General features: G+C 46.2%; 1 protein-coding gene across 3 annotated transcripts in view; it reads left to right on the forward strand.

The window, feature by feature from the left end:
- The window catches only part of RIMOC1 (RAB7A interacting MON1-CCZ1 complex subunit 1), a 42,603-nt gene that overhangs the window by 15,003 nt on the left and 5,471 nt on the right, over nucleotides 1-22,129 (forward strand). For 2 of the 3 annotated variants that reach the window (XM_082262454.1, XM_082262455.1), the window contains exons 2-4: nucleotides 816-922; nucleotides 4,045-4,191; nucleotides 20,364-20,492. In XM_082262454.1, the coding sequence (XP_082118580.1) occupies nucleotides 816-922; nucleotides 4,045-4,191; nucleotides 20,364-20,492 (383 nt within the window). The remainder of the gene's footprint in view (nucleotides 1-815; nucleotides 923-4,044; nucleotides 4,192-20,363; nucleotides 20,493-22,129) is intronic. The other variant, XM_082262456.1, reaches the window with a different exon arrangement.

Consider the following 22,129-nt stretch of genomic DNA (forward strand, 5'->3'; position numbering starts at 1 on the left):
ATAACAAACATGTTATACTTCCCTGCTCTGTGCAGTGGTTTTACACAGAGCAGCCCAGATCCTCCTCTTCTCGGGTCTCCTGCTGAGTGCCCCAAGAGCAAGCAGCTTGCTATTGGGGCACCCAAGCAGGCCCCGCCCCCTCTCTCTTTTCACTGGCTCACTGTTATTGACAGCAGCAGCTTCAGCCATTGAGGAGGGAAAGTCCTTGGAGAGCCAAGGTTCTCATGCACATCGCTTGATCGTGGTTGGGCTCATGTAAGTATAAGGGGGGCTGGGGGGGGGGGAGTGGCTGCTGCATAGAGAAGGTTTTTTACCTTAATGCATAGAATGCATAAAGGTAAAAAACCTTGAGCCTTTAAAACTACTTTAATCCAGAAACCGGTACGCCAGAACCAAGGCTCAAACTTTCTTTCACGTGAAGAAGCCAAACAGGTCTTTGTAGTTTCTGGATTTAGTGGATTATATTGATGAGCTTGTTCATAAATAGGTTTGTAGGTATAATATTTGCTTTGATCTTATCAATAAATGATGTACAAGGATAATGTGCTAGGCTGGTGCTCCCTTTCTTTTGTTTTCAGTGTCCACTGCATTAGGACTACCCCAGCCCTAAGAGGGCAGCAAAGTGTGGTTGCATTCTAGACTTAGAAGCAGAACAGATACAGAGAAGATCAATTGAGTTTAAGCACCACACTTGAGCGCAGGCGGGTGTTTTCAGTACTATCAAATGTCTAAACCCTTCCCTGGTAAACCCAAAACTAAATAAATCCGTTTTGGCTGGCTTTCCACGCTAAAGCCTGTTTTTCTTTGTTTAACAGATCCACTTTTATTAAAGGCATCTGCAGCACTCCAGAGTTTGAAGGACACGTGTTCCAGAGACACCCAGAACTGTAACAGATTATCATGTTTGCGCCTTTATAGTCAGGTGAAGTATTATCACAATGTTGTCTGTGGAATTAATCATTCTAATTGTACAGGAATAAATGGCAATTTATTCTTCCAGCTAAAGACATATGGATTTTAAAGTGGTTGGTATGCAAGAAGGTTAAAAAAAACCTTCTCTGTGCACCAGCCCCCCTTTAATACTTACCCAAGCCCCAGCTTGATCCAGCGATGTGCACGAGAGCAGCGGCTTTCCTGGGACTCTCCACCCTCACTGGCTGAGACACAGCAGTGGGAACCATTGGCTCCTGCTGCTGTCCGTCACAGGAAGTGAGGATGGGGCGGGGCCCCGCTGTGCTCTGTTTGTCTTATGAACACACAGAAGCAGCTTGAAAGCTAGTACACACTAGTGCCCTCATAGCAAGTCGCTTGCTGTGGGGACACTCAGCAAGGAGGAGGGGCCAGGAGTGTCAGGGAACCTGAGAAGAGGAGGATCGGCGCTGCTCTGTGCAAAACCACTGCACAGAGCAGGTAAGTATAACATGTTTGTTTTTTTTTTCTCTTTTTTAAAGTGAGCTTTTACTAATCCAAATTTCAAAGTGACAGCAAATTTACACATTTATACAAGCTGTATACTCACTACTTTACGTTGTAGCAAAGTGTCATTTCTTCAGTGTTGTCACATGAAAAGATATAAAATATTTACCAAAATGTGAGGGGTGTACAAACTTTTGTGAGATACTATAATTTTAGATGTGTTACATGTTCACACAGTATTACCTAAAAATTTATTTTCTCTTACATCCTCTGACAGACATAGTCCTTCCCAAGTATTCTTCACTATTGGGTAATGGCGCCATCTGCAGGAGCAGGCTAGGTAGTGCAAACTTCATTAAAAGCTTTTACTTAGACACACCTTAGGGGGCTGTCCCTCTAGACCAGGGGTCTTCAAACTATGGCCCTCCAGTTGTTCAGGAACTACAATTCCCATCATGCCTAGTCATGTCTGTAAATGTCAGAGTTTTGCAATGCCTCATGGGATGTGTAGTTCCGCAACAGCTGGAGGGCCGTAGTTTGAGGATCCCCGCTCTAGACATTACCCTCAGACACTCAGAGCTACTATTCAGTTTCTTGCTGCCTAGCTTAGGAGTAGGACTAGGATACCCTGCTGGGACTCCGGTCTCAGTTTTTGTTTTTTCTTTGAAAAATGTTTTATTTTATTTTCTCACTCACTAACGCTAGCTAGTCAGGGGGATCCTCCTGGTGAACTCCAAGCGACAGCCGGGCTGGGCTTCGCACTGGATAATCTAGATCCTTATGGTACCCCAGTTTGGCCTACAAGCGTGCGCAGGTTGTGGTCCGCCCAGGCCTCGCCACGACAGTGCCCCAACGGGTGGGGACGAACCTGCAGGGATTTTTTTTTCGCCGGGACGCATCAACCCTGGAAGGGCCAAGCAGTGCTTTCTGTCTATGGATGCAGGCAGCGCAGTTTGAGAGCATACCTACAGGTATGTCCCCATAGCAAATAACGTTCTATGATGGCACACCAAGAAGAGGAGGAACCAAGAGCACAAAAAGGTTTGCACCGCTCAAGGCAGACCATCAAAAGTTACACCACCATAGGTGGAACCAGGTAGCTGTCTATAGAGCGCTGGGTGCCTGCCAGGGTCCGCAACCATGGATTGGAGACAAAAGAGCGCAAATGCAGCGGGACATCCAGCTAAAAATCTTGATGTTTATTTATAAATCCATGAGAAGAAATGACATGACATGCACTCACAGTTCAAAGAACAATTGAGCAGACGCGTTTCACACACCTGTGCTTCGTCATTGCTCAATTTATAAATAAACTTTTAAGATTTTTAGCTGGATGTGCCACTGCCTTTGCTCTCTTTAGTCCGGAACCAAGCGCACCCGTGGGGGACGTGAGGAGAGGAGGTTCGGGGCCACTCTGTCCAATTACATTTTACTGCAAGTAAGTATAAACCTGTTTTGTTATTGAAAAAAATAAAATTAGAGTTTACAATCACTTTAGGCCCCATGCTGAGTTGTGCATTCTTGACTTATTAGTTCACATAACAAATGGGAGATGATTCGTGAGAACACTGCAGTTCAATTACAATTAATTTTCATTTGGAAGTGTTTTTGGCTGAGGGGCTTGGTGAACTTCATCACTGTTTGGTCATATTATTATCTTATATATTTTAGGTATTACTTTTTAAATTGCTGAGGCCTCAGTGTTCCTATATATCCATGTGTGATATTTTACCTGCGTTTATTGTTCCCAGAGCTCCTTTTGATTGTGTTTTTAGTACAATATTTCTTTTCAATTTTGGGTTGCAACTGTTAGCGGTTATTCCCTTCAGCACTAAAGACTATATTGATGTTGATGAAGTGATTTAACTTGCGGTCTGTCTTTTGTTACAAGGGGAGCAGCTCCAAAGGTGGCTGAGGCCCCACCTCAAAAGGCACCCGCCCCAACCTATAACTGGCCTTAACAGCAAGGAGCACATGGAAGGGCAGCACATGTCAAACAACTACAAAGAAAAATTCCCAGCTCAACTTACCAGCAAGCCTGAAACAAACCAAATTGTCCTGTCAAACAATACACGTTAAAAACAGGGGTTTAGTTTGCAAATACATGCGTAAGCTGCAGAGGCCGCAACAAGGAACCCCGGTGTTCTCTGCAGTCCTAACGCTATAAATTTTGACAGTCTCCATAGTAGGAGCACATACAATTGGGTTTGTTGCAGGCTGGCTGTTAAGTTGAGTTGGTAATTTTTTTTTGTTTTTGTTAAGAGGCACCCGTAGCTCGATTTAAAGAGTCACCCGTAGCTTTACCCCAAAAGGCACCCGTGGCCCAACTACTGCACCAACCACCTACAAGTACATCCTGCTTTTGTTTAGGAGTCAGAACCACCTTCCAAGTACCCCATTTTGCCGCCAATCTTAAGTCCCAAATTATGGAAAAAGCTAATTGAATACCACCCCATGAGCCGGTAGGAATCTACAACAAGGTTTGTGAAAACCTTTGCAGTACGCACAGCTGACTTGTGTTTTATTTTGCAGTGTGTTAGGATTCTAAATTTTTCCCAATTATTATAGTTTAATCCTAGAACCTTTGCTGCATACTTCCCACAATGTAACATACCTGTTCTTTTACAGGCTGTATTAGACATTACTTACTATGAAGAGAATCGGCTGGTGGATGAAGAATTTGCTAATGATGACTCGCTACAGAAAGTCCAGGAACTTATTCAGATTATTACAGAGCCGGAGAGTTTAGCTGAAGAGAACAATGCTTCCAAGCAGGTGCTTTAGACTGTTTCACTTGTGTTTCTTGTGTATTTAACCCATCATAAATCTTTTATATCTAAATGTAAAAAGAAAGGGAACTTTTGGCATACATATTTTTATTTTGACTGGCTACATAATGTAGGGGAGACAAACCGTTCGTTCTACTGATCATCTACAATCCTGCTGCATTACAATCCTGCTTGGGAATTTTATGGGGACGTGAATCTGTGTCCAATTATGAACTCTTAAAGTTAGTCATGCCCAATAGCAGACCCCACCACATGCCAGTGATAAACTATTGGTGAAAAAGGTATTTTTCTCTCCTCGCCTTCCAGGACGGCCCAAACATGAGAGATGATAGGCTCCTCCTACCGGAAACACAATCAATCACAGTTGTTAAAAGGCCCCACCCTTCCCTCTGCCCCTCAGTTTAGATTGTGTTTCTTCCTACGAAACATTTGTTGTTTTCACTGACCTGCAGACTTTGGAAGTCAGATGGTCCCCCTGTGAGCCAGGTTCAGCAAACTGCCGTGAGAGCTGAGCTCTACATGCCGCCTCCTCAGGCTTCTCACAGGTCGCCCCCATGCTTGCAAACCTTCGGTCACCTGGCGTGCCCCTCTAGGTTTGTCTCCGGCGCCAGCAGCTCTCCTCCACAGAAAAAATTTTGAAAAGCCCGCCGGACGGGCGTCTCAAGCCTCGTCCTCAGACCGGAACTTCCGGCGCAACGTCAGGACGCTACCGCATGGATGCGGAAGAGGAAAGTGTAGGAGACGCCAGAACCGCTAGTAAGCGGTAAAGCAGACTCCCAGGCTACAGGAGCCCGGACAGCTGCAAGGGAGATGAAGCCCTCCACAACTCACCCTCCGGGAAAGGAGGAGGGGCTGGGCCAGGTGTCAGCAGCCAAACCCAGGTCGGAACAAGGGTAAGTGCTGCAATGTATCCTTGATGGTGTTTTTTCTAAGTCTGCTGGCTATTGACATAGAAATGCCTGGGAAAATCCCTTCTCCCTAACCTTAGTCGGACTTACTCAGTGTCCTTTTCTATGGTGTTCATACATGTAAATTGGGAAGAGTGATACTTATTTGATGTTGTATCCTGTCTTCCAGAGTCCCAGAGCGGTTCTCAAGAGACCTCTACTACTACACCAGCCTTATCAGGCTCCGTTGCCTCTAAGAAGTGTGATAATTGTGCTGATAGAATGACCAGTTCCCACACCAAGCCTTTCTGCTACAAGTGTATCTACAAATTAGCAGGAAAAGAATCCTCGGCCCTAATGAAAGACTTCCTAAAGTCTGTACAAGAAGAAATGCTGACTACAATTCAGTCAGTACGCTCTTCATTTTGGAACTCCAGGAACCTCAGAACACAGGGAACCTCCTGTAGTGGAGGGTACCTCTTCACAGGAAAGCTGTTTATCCAGGGTAGGACCCACGGGTCTAGTACCCTCATCCCAAAATCTCCCTTCAGCTCAGCCTAGAAGTAGATTATCAGCAGAGGAAAACCGCTCAGACTCCCAAACCAGTTCAGAAGGTGAGGGAGACAGGGACTCAGAGCCAACTAGAAATCTGTTTGGTTCGGAAAACATGCAAGGGCTCCTTCAGGCAGTTTATGCCTCTGAAGAGATACCTGATCTGCCAAAAGAAACCTCAGCCCAGAATAGACTCTACAAAGGACTAGGGAAGATCCCTTCTAGAGCTTTACCTATGCACCAATCCCTAAAGGGATTAATCCTTCAACAGTGGCAACGGCCAGAAAATAGGTTGAAAAGGAGATTTCCTTTTAAAGAAAAAGAAACATTTCTAAAAAATCCAAAACTAGATGCACCACTGGCACAGGTTACTAAAAGGTCAGACCTCTCTTTTGTTGATACAGGCAGCATAAAGGATGTCATGAACCGTAAGGCAGAGTCCCTACTGTGGAAGGCCTGGGATGCCAATGCTTCAGCAATGGCCCCAGCATTAGCTGCTTCCTGTGTGGCAAGGAATGCCTTCTGTTGGTTCGACAGACTGAACAAAAACCTGCCTCAGACAAAAACCCAAGACTTGCAAGATTCCCTTTCAGTAATAGGGAAAGCAGTAGCCTATCTGGCAGACGCGGCAGTGGGATCTGTTATAGCATCCGCCAAGACTGGGGCTCTCCTGAATTCTGCCAGAAGAGCCATTTGGCTCAAAGAGTGGGAAGGGGACTTTACCTCTAAGACAAAACTCTGTGGTTTGCCTTTTGAAGGGTCCCTACTATTTGGGTCTGGTCTGGATAAATTTCTGACCAGGTCCTCGGAGAAAGGGAAGAAGTCTCCTGCAAAACCCAAAAAAGAGGTTGCCAGAAAAAATTTTCGTGGCCCCCTGGAACAAAGCCAGCATAGGCACAAAAGAGAGCCTGCCAAAAGATGGGGTTTTCGGAAAGGAAGACAAAGAAACAGTTTGCTCTTCCCTTCCTCTTCAGGCTCAAGGGATAACAAGTGACGCCAAAGTCAAAGTGGGGGGCAGACTAAGTCAATTTCTGGCGCAATGGGAAGCAATTTCAGTCTCCCCATATATTTATTCCCTCATACAGAAAGGTTACCGCCTACAATTTGCCTCCATACCTCCTACAACAGTAACTCTTACTCATGTCCCCAAAAAGATTCATATAAAAGAAGCCCTACTGCAAGGGATTCAGGAACTGGCAGAACAGTTGGTGATAATTCCAGTCCTAGAAGATCAATTCTTCCAGGGTTTCTACTCCCATGTATTTATGGTCCCAAAACCATCAGGAAAATATCTCCTGATAAACTTGAAAAACCTCAACGAGTTTCTACTTTACAAAAAGTTTTCAAAGGAAACCATTTATTCAGTGCGAAAGAATCTACTGAAAGACATTTTCATGACCACGCTAGACCTCAGAGATGCATACCTGCATGTCCGCATTCACCAGGAACATCAGCCCTTCCTGAGGTTTGCGATAGTGACAAAAGAAGGGACTACTCACTGGCACTGTTCAGAGCACTACCCTTCGGACTAGCAGCCAGTCCAAGAATCTTTTCAAAGATCCTGGCATAGGCGGTGGCCCACCAACACCTTCAAGGGATAGCCCTGATTCCCTATTTAGACGACCTACTGATTTTTGGCAAATCAGCAGCTAGTAAAACTTGGATACCCAACAGGTGATAGACTCCCTACAAAAGTTAGGATGGCTCATCAACCTGGAAAAGTCATCCCTGAAACCTACCCAAATACAGACCTTTTGGGGTTTCCAGGTAGACTCAAGGGCTCAGAAACTTTCTACCCAGAGAAAAGAGGGAGAAAATTGTTTCCTCAGTCTTAACTCTCAAGGAAGCTCCCTCCTGTTCCAGAAGAGAGATTCTAAGAGTCTTGGGACTAATGTCGGCCAGAATCCCAGCGGTTGTGTGGGCACAACTCCATGCAAGAGAGCATCTCTTCTTCCATCTGTCCTCTACGTCAATCTCACTCCTCAGGTGCAGATATATTTGGAATGGTGGACAAACCCAAACAACCTAAGAGAAGGCAGACCCTGGGGGCAGTGGAATCCCATAGAGATTACCACAGATGCCAGCCCGAAGGGTTGGGGAGCTCACCTGGAGGGGGCTCAGGCGCAAGGGATCTGGAACAAAAGAACAGCACAGGCCTCATCCAACTTCAGAGAGCTGAAGGCAGTGGGGGAAGCTTTAAAAGCTTTCCAAAAGTTCATTTTAAACAGAGAAGTTCTGATCCTGTCGGACAATACCACAACTGTTGTCTATCTGAATCGACAAGGAGGAACCAGGTCAAGTCCCATCTTAGCCCTGACCAAAGAGATCCTGGGGTGGGCCGAAGAGAGGATAATTTCCCTTGTGGCCATTCACATCAAGGGGAAGAACAACTCACAAGCAGACATCCTCAGCCGTCACCTTATAAAAGGAGAATGGGAACTAAGTCCCAAAATCTTCCAGTTAATAGTACAAAGGTTTGAGAACCCAGAGATAGACCTGTTTGCCTCCACTCAGAACAAGAAGGTAAAGACGTTCTTCTCCCTCCCTCGGATCAGAGGGATGGCTGGATTGGATGCACTAGCCCAACCGTGGCAGTTCAATCTAGCCTATGCCTCCCGCCCCCCCCAAGGTTAATTCCCAGAGTCCTACAGAAATTGAGTCAGTCGCAGAATCTGCAATTAATTCTAATTGCCCCATGGTGGCCAAAAAGGCCTTGGTTTGCCATCCTGAAAGCCATGTCAATAGCTTGCCCATGACATCTTCCAGTCTCCCCAGACCTGCTGTCTAAGGGACCAGTGTTGTGTCCGGACCCAGGATTCAGCTTGGTTACTGAGCGCCAACTCCTAAATTCAAAGGGTTGCTCAGAAAGAGTAGTGGACACTCTCTCTCGCTGAGCAGAAAGCCAATTACGAAAAAGATTTATACAAAAGTTTGGAAAAGATTTTGTACCTGGCGTAGGCAAAAAGATTTTGCCTCTACCTCTATTCCCACGATCCTAGAATTCTTACAGGATGGAGTAGATAAGGGTGTGGCAACGAACACCCTTAGGGTACAAATAGCGGTTCTTTTGGTATTTTTTGGACACTAGTCTGGCAAAAGAACTGTTAATCAAAAGATTTTTGTTGGCCAGACAGAGGGTTACCCCTATTGTAAAAGACACCCCTTGGGACCTGACCAGGGTCCTAGAGGCATTATCTAAGGATCCCTTCGAACCTTTAAAGGAAATCTCCCCCTAAATTTTTGTATTTGAAATTGGCCTTCCTGCTAGCCATTATGACAGCAAGAAGAGTAGGGGACCTACAAGCTCTCACTATAAAAGAACCATTTATGGTGGTTTTTCCAGATAGAATTGTCCTAAAACCAGATCCTCTTTATCCCCAAAAATAGTAAGGAAAAGGTATTCCATTGTATTGATGTGAGAAGAGCCCTTCTCACTTAATTAGAAAGAGCCAAAACCTTCAGGAGATCCAACCATCTTTTAGTCCTTCACGCTGGGCCCAGAAAGGGACTGCAGGCCTCCAAGCCTTCAGTATCTAGGTGGATTAGACAAGCAATTACCACCTCTTATGAGGCATCCAGTGTTCCTGCTCCAACTAAGATTAAAGCGCACTCGACAAGAGCCCTAGCTACATCCTGGGCCGAGAAGGCTGGAGCATCATGGGAACAGATCCGCAGTGCAGCCACCTGGTCCAGTCACGACACATTCCTGAAGCATTACCTTGTAGAAGTACTGTCTCAACAAGACCTAGCCTTTGGCTGAAAGGTCTTACAAGCAGTTGTCCCACCCTAAGGTAGGCAAAATCCAAACAGGGTAGACCGCTCCAGGTGAGGCTAGGATCAGGTGCTGGTCGGATCCGCAATCCAGAATAGCTTCAAACAAAAAGGAATGACCGCACTTCTGATGAATTTTCAAAGAAAGGAGTATCTTTATTCCACATCAATCAAATGGCAGGTACAGGTACACACTGTGAATGCAGGACAAACATAGGTAGGCCTATGGTTAATCTATTATCCTCTCATGTTTGGGCCGTCCTGGAAGGCGAGGAGAGAAAACTTACCGTTAGTTTACCGTTAACGGTCTTTCTGACGAGCCTTCCAGGACGGCCGGCCTATTCCCGCCCTGTTAAAAGGGTGTAGTAACAATAGATAAAACTTAGGTGGTAAGTACCTATAGAATTAATGAAACACTTCCCTCGGAAAATGGTTGTGGAAGATACTTTTTTACAACTGAGGGGCAGAGGGAAGGGTGAGGTATTTTAACAACTGTGATTGATTGTGTTTCCGGTAGGAGGAGCCTATCATCTCTCATGTTTGGGCTGTCCTGGAAGGCTCGTCGGAAAGACCGTTACCGGTAAACTAACGGTAAGTTTTCTTAGTCATACAGTACAGAACAACAGGGGCTTTAGTCTTTAACCCCTTCATGACCAAGGTCAGAACAAACTTCAATGCTCAAACTAAATTTCTCTGTCGCTCATTGACAGACGTAGTCCTCGTTGATTAATAACAACTCGGGTTATACTGCCCTCTACAGGAGTAGGACTAGACAGGAAAGAAAACGTTCTGGCCACACCCTAGGGGCAGTCCCAGAGGGTATATCCTCTCACTTCCTGCTACAGCAAATCAGTTTTTTCCTGTCTAGTTAGGAGTAAGGACCTAGATTCCTTGCTAGGATCTTCGGTCCTGGCAAGATTTTTTTTTAGAAATACTTTTTTAGACAGCTTTTTTTCTCCAGTGTTCCTGTGAGATCTTCAAGCAAGTACGCTGAAACTGGGCGACGGGCTGGATGTTGAGATCCAGTGGTCACCCCAGTTCAGCCTACGAGCGCGTGCAGGCCATAGCTCCGCGCTGGGTCGGCCGCGACATAGTCCCACTGGACGGGGACTGACCCTGCGAGTTAAACGTCTCGCCTGGACGCCAATGACCAACAGAGTCACGGCGTCCGTATTGGTCGACAGCCCCCCCCACCCCGGTGGAGAGGGGTTCTGTCAGGAGTTGGCGCCCGCCTGGTTCCGGTATGGTGAGTAGAATGTTCCCCCCTCTCCCCCTGTCGGGTTGTTGGTGGACGCGGGCCCCTCTCTGGGATGATCGGACACTCGGTTTTCTGGGTCTCCCCTCTATCCTATAACAGGTCACAGATCCCCCAATTTGAGTGTGATTTTTGTGAATAGAAACCAGGAGGCTTGGTTTGGGAGCTGACTATCTAAAGTCACTATATGACTGTAAGGGTGACTGAAGTCAGTGGCAGACTACTAAAAGGCATTACTATTGAGGTATAGAGGTATCCTACCTGTCTAGTGTGTACACAGGCCGATGCCTATGCCTGAGTTACTGCAGCCACAGATCGCCATTCCTCCAGAAAGCCGGTCACTTCCACAGGCCACACAGCCTCCCGCAGGCCGAGGCACTTCCACAGGCCGAATGCACACATCCCGCAGGCCGCTTGCAAGCCGCCGCTATCCTACACAGGCCGCCGCCATTTTTCTGCAGATCGCACGAGGCCGCCATATTGGCGTAGCCTCATGTCTCCAGCATGGGGGCGGCCATGTTTGAGGTGACCAAACACCTCGTGGAGTAATTGGGAGGCGCCTGAAGGCGTGTAAAGGGGCGGAGCCGCCTCCTTGGCCCAGGGAAAGCAAGCCAAAGACTTCCTGTCTGTAACAGACAGTGCTGGAAGCAGGTTGATAAGAAACTTCTGTGCATCAGGTGAGCCTTGGGGTCTCTCTCTCTCTCTCTCTCTCTCTCTCTGAGGGGTCCAAGCAGGTAGACTGAGGGGCGCTACTGCGCTGGGGGACTAAGTTTTAAAAAAAAAAAAAAAAGTTTTTTTCTTGCAATTAATTTTTTTATGTTTGCTGGCAAGTGTCTTGTTACATGAACCCTGCCACTCATGTATCCCCACCTGATCCCCTCGGGGTGGCCGCAGGACCCTCCAGTACCCCACTTGTGATGATGCATTATCAGCAGTTTTGGAGTCTTTGGTATCCCGGGTGGAGGTAGCCTGTCAGGGACGGGGGTCAAGAAAAGCGACCCCCGCCTACCCCTATGTCATCTGATACTTCAGATACGGATTCTGAGCTGGTCATTGCCAGGAAACCTTGAATCTTGAGGTTACACCGGCAGAGGTAGCTGAGACTCATATTCCTTTTTTGGTACTAGCAAACCTACCAAAATGGTGAAGGGTTTCCCTTGCCCAAATGGGGTCTTCCGTAAACGAGCCCCTGCTATTTCCAAACGCATTGCTAGGCGCTATCATTTTGAGGAATCCCTCATTACAAAGATGGACGGTACCACCAATAGTGGACTCACCGATTTCCAGACTAAATAAAGCCACTGTTATCTCGTTGGATTGACAGAATGGGCCCCACCCATCTCTAGGGTGGGGTGACGTCTTCACCGGTTTTCGGATCCAGGGCTTTCCAGAATCCCGGATAAAGGGGTTCGCAAGGTCATGTGGTCGGGATACAAGATCGAGTTTCGATCACTTCCACCGGTGCGATTCTTCCCTTCCAATATTCGACATCCCCGGGTCGCTTAAAAAGCTTTGCGGGGAACAGCTTGATGCAACAAGCAGTGGTAGTTCTCATTCCTTGGAAGAGTTCTAGTCGAACCTGTTCACAATGCCCAGGAAAAAGGGCTAGGTGCGTCCAATTCTGGTCTTGGAAGAGATGGAGTCCATCCATACATTGGTGGCCTCCCTGCATCAGGGGGATTTCCTGGCGTCCATAGACAGTTAGGATGCCTATCTTCATATCCCCATCTTTGCAGGACATCAGCGTTTTCTTTGCTTTTCCCAAAGATCATCCCTGGTTCCCACCAGGAGACTGAACTATCTGGGCCTAATTTTGGATACATCCTTGGCAAGAGTGTTTCTCCAGGCGGAGAAACTCCAGAAGATTCAGTCAATGATTCGGATGTTGCTGTCCATCAACTGGCTGGGATTGATGGTCGCCTCCTTAGAGGCAGTACCGTTTGCCCAGTCTCATACCCAAATTCTCCAAAGAGGAGATTCTTCTCATATGAAATCGGAATCCCGATTCCCTGGACAATCGGATCCGATTGAGCGAGCAGACCAGGGAGGATCTGGTCTGGTGGCTTCGGTCTCCGATGCTCAGCCAGGGGAAGTCATTTCTTCTGATGAATTCCAGGTTACCGATAAAGGTGTTGGAATTGAGAGCGATCAGACTTTGTCTGATTTACTGGACCGAGCAGCTCCAGGGCAGTCCGGTTCGGATCCAATCGGACTATGCCATGGTCATGACTTATGTCAATCACCAAGGGGCACCAAGAGTGCAATGGCGGCCATAGAAGTGGCCAACATTCTTTATTGGGGGAACAGTTGTTCCAGTTCTCTCCGCGATATTTATCACGGGGGTAGACAGGCAGATTATTTCAGCCGTCAGATTCTGGATCAAGAGGAATAGTCTCTTCATCCAAAGGTATTTCACCAGCTGTCCCTTCATTGGGGCACCCCGGATATGGATCTATTGGCAGGTTGGCTCAACAGGGCTCGCGCCCGCGATCCTCTAGCGAACGCAGCAGACGCGCTGAGCGCCCCGTAGGGGAAGTATCAGCTACTGTATGTCTTCCCTCCCCTCTCAAGTTACTGCTGAGATTTCTCCGCAGGATAGAGGTGGAGGGAACTCCAGTTATCCTGGTAATTCCGGGCTGGCCTCGTCAAGCCGGGTACGCCGACTTGGGCAGGCTAGTCGCAGACGCTCCTTGGAGACTTCTTCTCAGGGAGGATCTGCGGTCTCAAGGACCGATCTTCCATCGTGCTTTACAGTCGCTGGTTTTAACGGCCTGGCCATTGAGACCCAGGTTCTGAAGGACAATGGGTTGTCAGCTTCAGTTATTCCTACTCTAATTAAAGCAAGGAAAGCGACTTCTAGCAAATTCTATTATTGCACATGGAAGACTTATATTGCGTGGTGTGAATCGTTGGGATTTCCCCCACGTACCTATTTGGTGACCCGAATTTTGGCTTTTCTGCAAAAGGGGGTTGAGCAGAAACTATCCTTGAGCACTATCAAGGGTCAGGTTTTCAGCGTTAGCAATCTTCTTTCAGAAGCCGCTGGCTATTCATTCCTTGGTGCGGAATTTCATCCAGGGGGTGCGGCACTTGGCTCCGCCAGTGCGCGCGCCCTTACCGCCCTGGGATCTTAAAGCGGAGTTCCGGGCACAAAAAATATTTTTTTTTTTTTTGTGCCCCTCCGCTAGGTATGCCGCACCTGAAAAGGAATTGGATAGTTATTTTTTTTTTTTTTGTTTACTCACCTTTTTATTGACGATCGTAAATACTCACCTATGACAGCTTCCTCCTCCAGCGCCGAGGCTCACCCCGTCACTTCCTGCCTCGCGATGATTCCTCGGAGCTAAACGTCATAGCTCCCAGGAATCAATGCGCCGCACCGGCCCCGCTCGTCATTTCCGGGCGACGCTGTTTAGGAATGCGGCGCCGCATCGGAAGTGACGAGAGGGGCCGGTGCAGTGCATTCAGGGACACGAAGACGCGGAAGAAGACGGAGAAGAGGACCGCGCCGTCTTTAGCTGCCCACAACCGAGATGGAAACGCTGTGGAAGAAAATTTCTAAGTAAGTAAGTATTTCTTCTAAAAGGTAAGTGCGAACCGGGACAGATCAGAGGCTAGCCATTGTGGAATGTGCTAGCCCTGACTGTCCCGGGGGTATGTTCAAGAAAAAAACGTTTCTCTGCCCGGAACTCCGCTTTAATTTGGTTTTGTCGGTTCTGTAGAAACCTCCCTTTTAAAAGATCAGGGAGATTCCCTTGCTTACATTATCCCAGAAGGTGGCCTTCTTGGTGGCTATCACTTCTGCACGCAGGGTGTCAGAACTGGCTGCATTATCATGCCATTCCCCATATCTAGTGGTTCATAGGGATAAGGTAGTTCTTCATCCGAAGCCATCCTTTCTTCCTAGGGTGGTTTCAGATTTTCATCTGAATGAAGATATATTGTGCTACCTTCCTTGTGTCCTAAGCCCAATCATCCTCAGGAATGTGCGTTGCATTCCTTGGATGTAGTTCGGGCAATCAGGGTATACCTGAAGACTACGGAATCGTTCCGTAAAACGGATTCACTTTTTGTGATCACGGATGGCCCCAGAAAGGGGTTGCCTGCGTCTGCTGCGACTATCTCCAAATGGATTAGACAGACGGTGGTACAGGCTTATTCTATGTAAGGGTCGGAATCCTCCGTTCCCTGTTAAGGCGCACTCTATTCGGGCGCTCAGTACTTCCTGGGCCTACCGCCATCAGGCGTCAGGGGTCCAGGTTTTCAAGGCGATTACTTGATCGTCGGTTCATACCTTTACAAAATTTTATAAAGTTAATGTGATGGCATCGTCGGATGCCTCATTTGGCCGCAAGGTTTTGCAGGCCGCAATTTGAGGAGACCGTTGGTATACCTCGAGGGTTTGTTGGGATTTTTTCACTTAGGTCTCATCTTTTTGCTCGATGAGTCCTTGATGCTTCTGGTTGGCTCCGGTTGGGCCTTCTGGATTTTGATTTCTGTTATCCCACTCCTCATTTGTGGCACTGCTTTGGGACGTCCCGAGTTGTTATTAATCAACGAGGACTACGTCTGTCAATGAGCGACAGAGAAAAATGGATTTTTGTAAAATCCTTTTCTCTTAAGCTCATTGACAGACGTAGTACCCGCCCCTTTGTTTTTGAGTTGGGTTGGGTTAAATTCTCTAAACACTGCTTTGTGACATAACTGATTTGCTGTAGCAGGAAGTGAGAGGATATACCCTCTGGGACTGCCCCTAGGGTGTGGCCAGAACGTTTTCTTTCCTGTCTAGTCCTACTCCTGTAGAGGGCAGTATAACCCGAGTTGTTATTAATCAACGAGGACTACGTCTGTCAATGAGCTTAAGAGAAAAGGATTTTACAAAAATACATTTTTTTCAACTTTGACGTGTTAGTAAAACTGTAAATATCATTGCAGCTACTGGTGTATACAGGTGGATTATACCTGTTTTTCTGGGTAGATTGGTTATTCATTTGGTGGTTAGTCTTAATGGATTTCTCCTGATTTTATTCTATTATTTTTATTATTATTATTTAAGGAAAACTGGCCCAAAATAGTAAAGATGCACCGAAATTTCGGCAGCCAAAACGTATCAGGGGGAAAATGGTGTTATCTGCAAAAAGGTGCCAATAATGGTGCCCAAAATGCATTTTGCTGCAATATTACTGTGCGTATGGTGTGTTTTTCATAGGTTATATGACTCAAAAACCACATAAAAAGACGTAACATGGGTGTGTTGTTGATGCGTTCTTTCTGCGTTTTAATGCATTTTAACGGGGAGGTCTGTTTTTGGTGTGTTTTTTTTTTTTAACTGGCCAAAAATGCAGCAAGCAGAATTTTAACCTCACAACAAAAGCGCAACCTACCAGTGTGAAGACATACATAGAATTTAAAGTGAGACATTTTTCTTGAGCTTTTCTTGCACTAAAGGTGCCAATCATGGCTGACAATAAATTCATATTCATTTAAATCCATGATATTATTTAAAAAGGCAAATATAATACAATTATATATAAATAATATATATATATTTCTATTCCGTTCATTGACAGACACAGCTCCATATTCTTCACCATAGGGTTATGCTGCCCTCTACAGGAGTAGGACTAGGCAGACAACACAAAAGCTTGGCTATGCCCCTTGGGCTGTCCTCAGCTAGCATAACCCCTCTCTGCTTAGAGACACTTAGGTTTTGTTAAGGAGGTACAACAAGTTACTATTTCAGGAGTAGGACCTAGTCTCCCTGCCAGGCCCTAGGTCCCGGCATTTTTGTCTTTCTTTTTGCTGTTTGTTTTTGGATCCTGTTTTTTTCCTGTGGAGATCTTCTAGCAACTGCCGGCTGAGCGATGGGCTGGTCTATTGCAGTTCCAGTGGTCCACTCAGCCCGGCCAGCAAGCATGTGCAGACCATAGCTCTGCGATCAGTCAGCCACGACAAAACCCACAGGACGGGGGCTGGCCCTTGAGTTAAACTCTCTCGGTGGGCTTGCTATGGAGTGTCTTAGCTTTGCGGCGTCAGCGGTGGAAGTGCTGTGCTGTGGTACCTGGATGACCTCCTCTTGTGAGTGGAGCCTCCATCAGCTCTGAAGGCCAGTGTGGCAATTACTCTCCAGACTTTGCTGGAGATCAGGTGGTTTCTGATTTTTCAGAAGTCTGCCCTAGTTCCGACCAGGAGATGGGATTATCTGGGGCTGACTCTGGATTCAGCTCTGGCAAGAGTGTTCCTTTCTCTGAAGCAGTTGCAGGAGTTGCGTTCTGCGTTTCAACTGTTGCTAGCCCACAAGTGGTCGTCTCTTCGGGCGTGTATGCGAGAGTTGAGCCTGATGGTATCCCCCTTCATGGAGGTTCCATTTGCACGGTTCTACATGAGACTCCTTCATAAAAAGATGCTGGTCAATGGGACGAGTATCCCAAGTTGCTAACTATGTGATTGGTCTGTGTCAGGCGACAAGAGTTCTCTGGTCTGGTGGCTGTGCTCCCCAGCCTTGATATAGGGCAAGTCCTTTCTCCCCTTGTACTGGACATTGGTCACAACAGATCCCAGTCTGTCTGGATGGGGAGGAATCCTGGGGCTGTACTCGGCCCAGGGCTGTTGGACGTTGAAAGAGTCCAGATTGCTCATCAATGTCTTGGAAGTTCGAACGAACAGGCTTGGCTGGATCATAGCAGCTCCAGGGGCTCCCAGTGCGGATTCAGTCGGGCAACGCCACGGCCGTGGCTTATGTGAATCACCAGGGTGGCATAAAGAGTGTGTTGACGGTCCTGGAGTTTTCCGGCATTCCCTGGGGGCAGAACGGTTCATTCCGGCTATCTCCGCTGTGCATAATTTCTGGCATGGAATTTTAGCAGGTGGATTACTTCGGTTGTCAGACATTGGAACAGGGGTTCTGGTCTCTTCATCCAGACGTGTTTCATTAGATATGTTGCTGGGGCACCCCCGAGGTGGATCTTTTGGCTTGTGAGATCCTCTGGCAGATGCCACAGACACTTTGGGGGCTCCATGGAGCAAGTGCCATCTGTTTTACTCCTTCCCCCCGCACCAGCTTCTTCCATGACTTGTACGCAGGATCGAGGCTGGTTGGATTCCAGCCATTCTGTCCCCTTGAGGCTTCCTTTCAGGAACAATCTGTTGTGTCAGAGGCCGATCTTCCATTCTGTTTTGCAGTCTTTGGCCTTGACGGCCTGGCTGTTGCAAGCCAGGTGCTGAAATTGCTCAGTGTTTTACCACCATTTTGAAGGCGAGGAAATCTACATCTCGAAAGCTTTATCATCGGATGTGGAAGGCCTACATTTACTGGTGTGAGGTTCAAGGAGTCCATCCTCTGTCTTTTTTGGTGGCTTAGATTCTGGCCTTTCTTCAATAGGGTGTTGATCAGAAACTGGTTTTGAGCACCATGCAAGGCCAAGTGTCTGCTTTGCAGTCTTTTTTCAGAGACCTTTGGCTTCACATTAACTGTTGCATATATGCCTTCAGAGGGTCGTCTTTTTACTCCGCCTGTAAGTTCTCCTCTGCCACTGCGGGATTTGAACCTGGTTCTGTTGGTTCTTTAAAAACCTCCCTTTGAAAATGTATGGGAGATCACTTTCCTTACGCTGTCACATGGTGTTTTTTTTTGGTGGCTCTCACCTCTGCTCGCAGGGTGTCAGAGTTGGCGGCTTTGTCTTGTCGTTCTCCCTATATGGTGGTTCATGGGGATATGGTTGTCCTGCTACTGCGGTCGTCGTTCCTCCCGAAGGTTGTTTCCGATTTCCATTTCAATGAGGACATTGTGCTGCCATCCTTGTGTCCCAGGCTGGCTTATTCCAGGGTATTTTTCTTGTATACTCTGGATGATGTTCGAGCTATTCGGGTCTATATGGCAGCCATTGAGTCCCTTCGGAGGTCAGACTCACTCTTTGGGAGTGCAGAGGGGCCGTGGAAGGGGCTCCTGCTTTCTCTGCGACCATTTCCAGGTGGATCAGACTGAGGGTGACCCGTGTTTTTTCACTTATGGGTCGGGCTCCCCCTTCCCTGTGACGGCACATTCTACTAGGGCACTTAGTGCTTCTTGGGCCTTCTGTGATCAGGTGTCAGTGGTGCAGGTGTGTACGGCGACCACTTGGTCGTCGGTGCGTACTTTTCCAAAGGTTTACATAGTGCATGATTTGGCATCTGCAGTTGCCTCCTTTTGGCCGCAAAAGTTTTGTGGGCTGCGATTTAGAGGGTCTGTTTTTTCCCTCTTGAGGGTGTATTTCAGGTTGGGCTCCTGTTCAAGTTGAGCTACCATTACCTGGATTGGCTTGCGTTTAGCCTTGGGTTTTTTTTATGCCCACCCCTCATGTTCGGCACTGCTTTGGGACGTCCTTATGATGAAGAATATGGAGCTGTGTCTGTCAATGAACGGAAGAGAAAATAGGATTTTTGTACTCACAGTAAAATCCTTTTCTCTGAGTTCATTGACAGACACAGCACCCACCCTAAGGAGTTTTTTATGCTTATGTTACTTCTTGTTACAAAACTGAGTATCTCTAAGCAGAGGGGTTATGTTAGCTGAGGACAGCCCACGGGGTGTAGCCAAGCTTTTATGTTGTCCGCCTAGTCCTATTCCTGTAGAGGGCAGCATAACCCTATGTTGAAGAATATGGAGCTGTGTCTGTCAATCAACTCAGAGAAAAGGATTTTATGGTGAGTACAAAAATCCTATTTTTTTTTTTTTTTTTTTTAATAAACTCTAATTTTCGGTTTCCGGCCAAGTGCATCCTGCATTTTCGGTTTTGGCACCAACATTTTCCATTGGTGCACCTCTACAAAATGGTAACAAAATAATTTTTTGTACTTTATTTATATGCCATTACAATGACCGCCACCAAAAAACACCTGGAAAATAAATTCTCCTACATCTGACGATTGCAGCAATAATTATTTTTTTTTTATAGTTGTAGTGTGCGAAGAAACAATAGCACGCATTTTTTTTTGTCCTACCTAAAGGCACTTGCACTGACAGTAAGGCCGACTGGATGTTTTTACAGCTGCTCCTAGATTTTTCCCTGCCTCTAAACCCCCCTTTATGTTATCCTATGTTTCCATGCACACATCAGGTTTTAGCGGCATTTAGTGGGAGGAGAGTTTAGAAACAGGAAAAAAAACCCTCTGCCAGTGCGTCCAGGAGTAGCAGAGTTTGGGCAGAAAAAACACTTGATGCTTGTAAACATGTCTAAACGCACATTAACGCTGGGTGCATTTAAAGCTTGAGCCTTAATTCATTTAAATGGACAGAATTAATTTTTCTTGCCAATGAAAATGCCCAAATGCTTGATGCCTCTAAACACACCTAAACGCTTGTAAAAACATTAGACACTTTTACAAGCATGACACTGCTCCCAAGAGGAAGGCTTCCAGGAGAGTTTAGAAAATGTCCTGTGTGCATGAGGCCTAAATTTAATCTTTTTATCCCACCTAAAGGCTTGTTCACACTTGCTTTGGTCTCTAAAGAGCAATCCATGTTCAGGAATATGCAACGCCCAGGAATAAAATGTCACATCATAGCTCAGCCTAAAAAATTTAGTTATGAATAATTGCATCTTTTATAGAGGACATTTTATGAAACATGCAGCAGAATAGGAAGTCCCAGATGATTGTGTAGATGATTTTTCTAATATTTAATCTATAATAAAATTGAGATTTTTTTTTTTTCAGCGGTTTCTCCTTGACATGGATGTTGAGGAATGCCTGCACTGGAGGCGAGGAGCCTTGCTTTACATGTACTGTCATACTGTGGGTGAGAGAGAAAACTGGAACCTGAGTGATCAGAGAATTTTCCATCAGGTAAACACAGCAACCAAAATAACAACTGTGTAGGCACCATAATATACGAGGCAACTAAAGATATTTCCCATTGAGGTTCCTTGTGAAAGCTGTCACTTACAGAACTATAAGATAACCAATGAACAATCTTCTGGCTTAATACTGCAGGTATATTTCCTTGTTGGCCTCCAGATACTGACATACATAAGGCCAGTTGATTGCTGTGACTAATGAACAGCAACCAGTAAAGCCTAATCCACCTAATAATATGTGGATTTACTGTGAAAGAAAGGGGTGCGCTAACCTTCCAATTTTGCGGCAGCACTAGAGTTAAAAATGGTGAAAATAGTGTAGTGCGCTCAACAAGAATAAGAAATGCAAATACATTCACATCTAAATAATCCAAATTGTTGGTGATTCCCACACGATATGAAAAACCTTTAAATAAAGGTGTAATGAAAAAATAGTGTACAAATAAACATATAAAAAGGCATGTTATCCTAACACATATAGGATGAATATAGTCCTCAGATCATTTACACTGATCCCAAAACAGCCAAAGAATGAACTTCAATGAATCAGGAGATCTTCAATACAGTCATTAATGAATCAATATATCCTTATATGTGAAGTAGAGGGAGTAGCCCCTTACCAGATAACGTTGCAATGTGAGCCTTAATCTTGAACAAGCACTTTACACACGTGAATAAAGTGAAAGATCACCCAAGTGTTAGTGCAAACTTCATACCAGAAAGGTGAAAACTTCTTACCGGTTAAAGGTGTCCAATGGCGGCTCAAATATGTGGACTTAGGGCTTCCTCCACTACACCTTATCCGACTCGCAAATGTTGCTCTTCTGTCATAAATGCTTCTCCTGGCCTGTCAGTGATAATGTACTCTGAGCCGCACATGCACAGCTCAGAGTACATTTACAGCACAGCTCTGTGCTGTGATGATGTGACTCCCGTGTGCAAGAGTGATGTCATGAACAGAGCAAACCCGGAAGGAAGACCAGGCAAAGATTGAAGCAGCCAGGACCAACTGGAGCAATGATACCACAACGTTGGAGGGCTTCATTTGACAAGTCCGCTGTCCGCTGTGATGTGGCACATACTAGCACATTATGGGGCAAATTAAAAAAAAATGTTGCCTTACTAATAACATTTTTAAATAAAACCTAGTTTTTTTATTACATACCTTAGAATTTGTGAAGAAATACTGGGTCTTGCCTCTCTATGCAATGCAGGTAGATCATGGCTGGTGAGAGGACTGCCAGGGTGCTGTATATAACTTCCTAAAAACATCCTAGCCCTCTGCCTCTGTACTCCTCTCAAGAGCCCTTAGCCCTGTTGAAAGCAGTGGAATGGATCTTGGGAGGAGTTATGCAAAATATAAAAATACCTTGATGGATGGATGTCAGTCTGGGGGAGTGAGCAATCCTAGGCAGAATACATTTGTATGGAGACCACTCTTGGTAACACCCAGATGTAACGCTGAGCCTCTATGATTGAAAGAACGTAAAGAAAGTAAATGAAAGAGGCGAGCCAGGTATGGCATGGGTGGAAAGCTGGATAATGCTGAACATGGGCTATGTCTGATTTACTGCAGCATCTAATGCACATTATGTTAGTGGAGTTCACAGAAAACAATTTCCATGC

Source organism: Pelophylax lessonae (assembly GCF_965119305.1).
Source record: "Pelophylax lessonae genome assembly, chromosome: 1".
In the NCBI taxonomy this organism is placed as follows: Eukaryota; Metazoa; Chordata; class Amphibia; order Anura; family Ranidae; genus Pelophylax; species Pelophylax lessonae.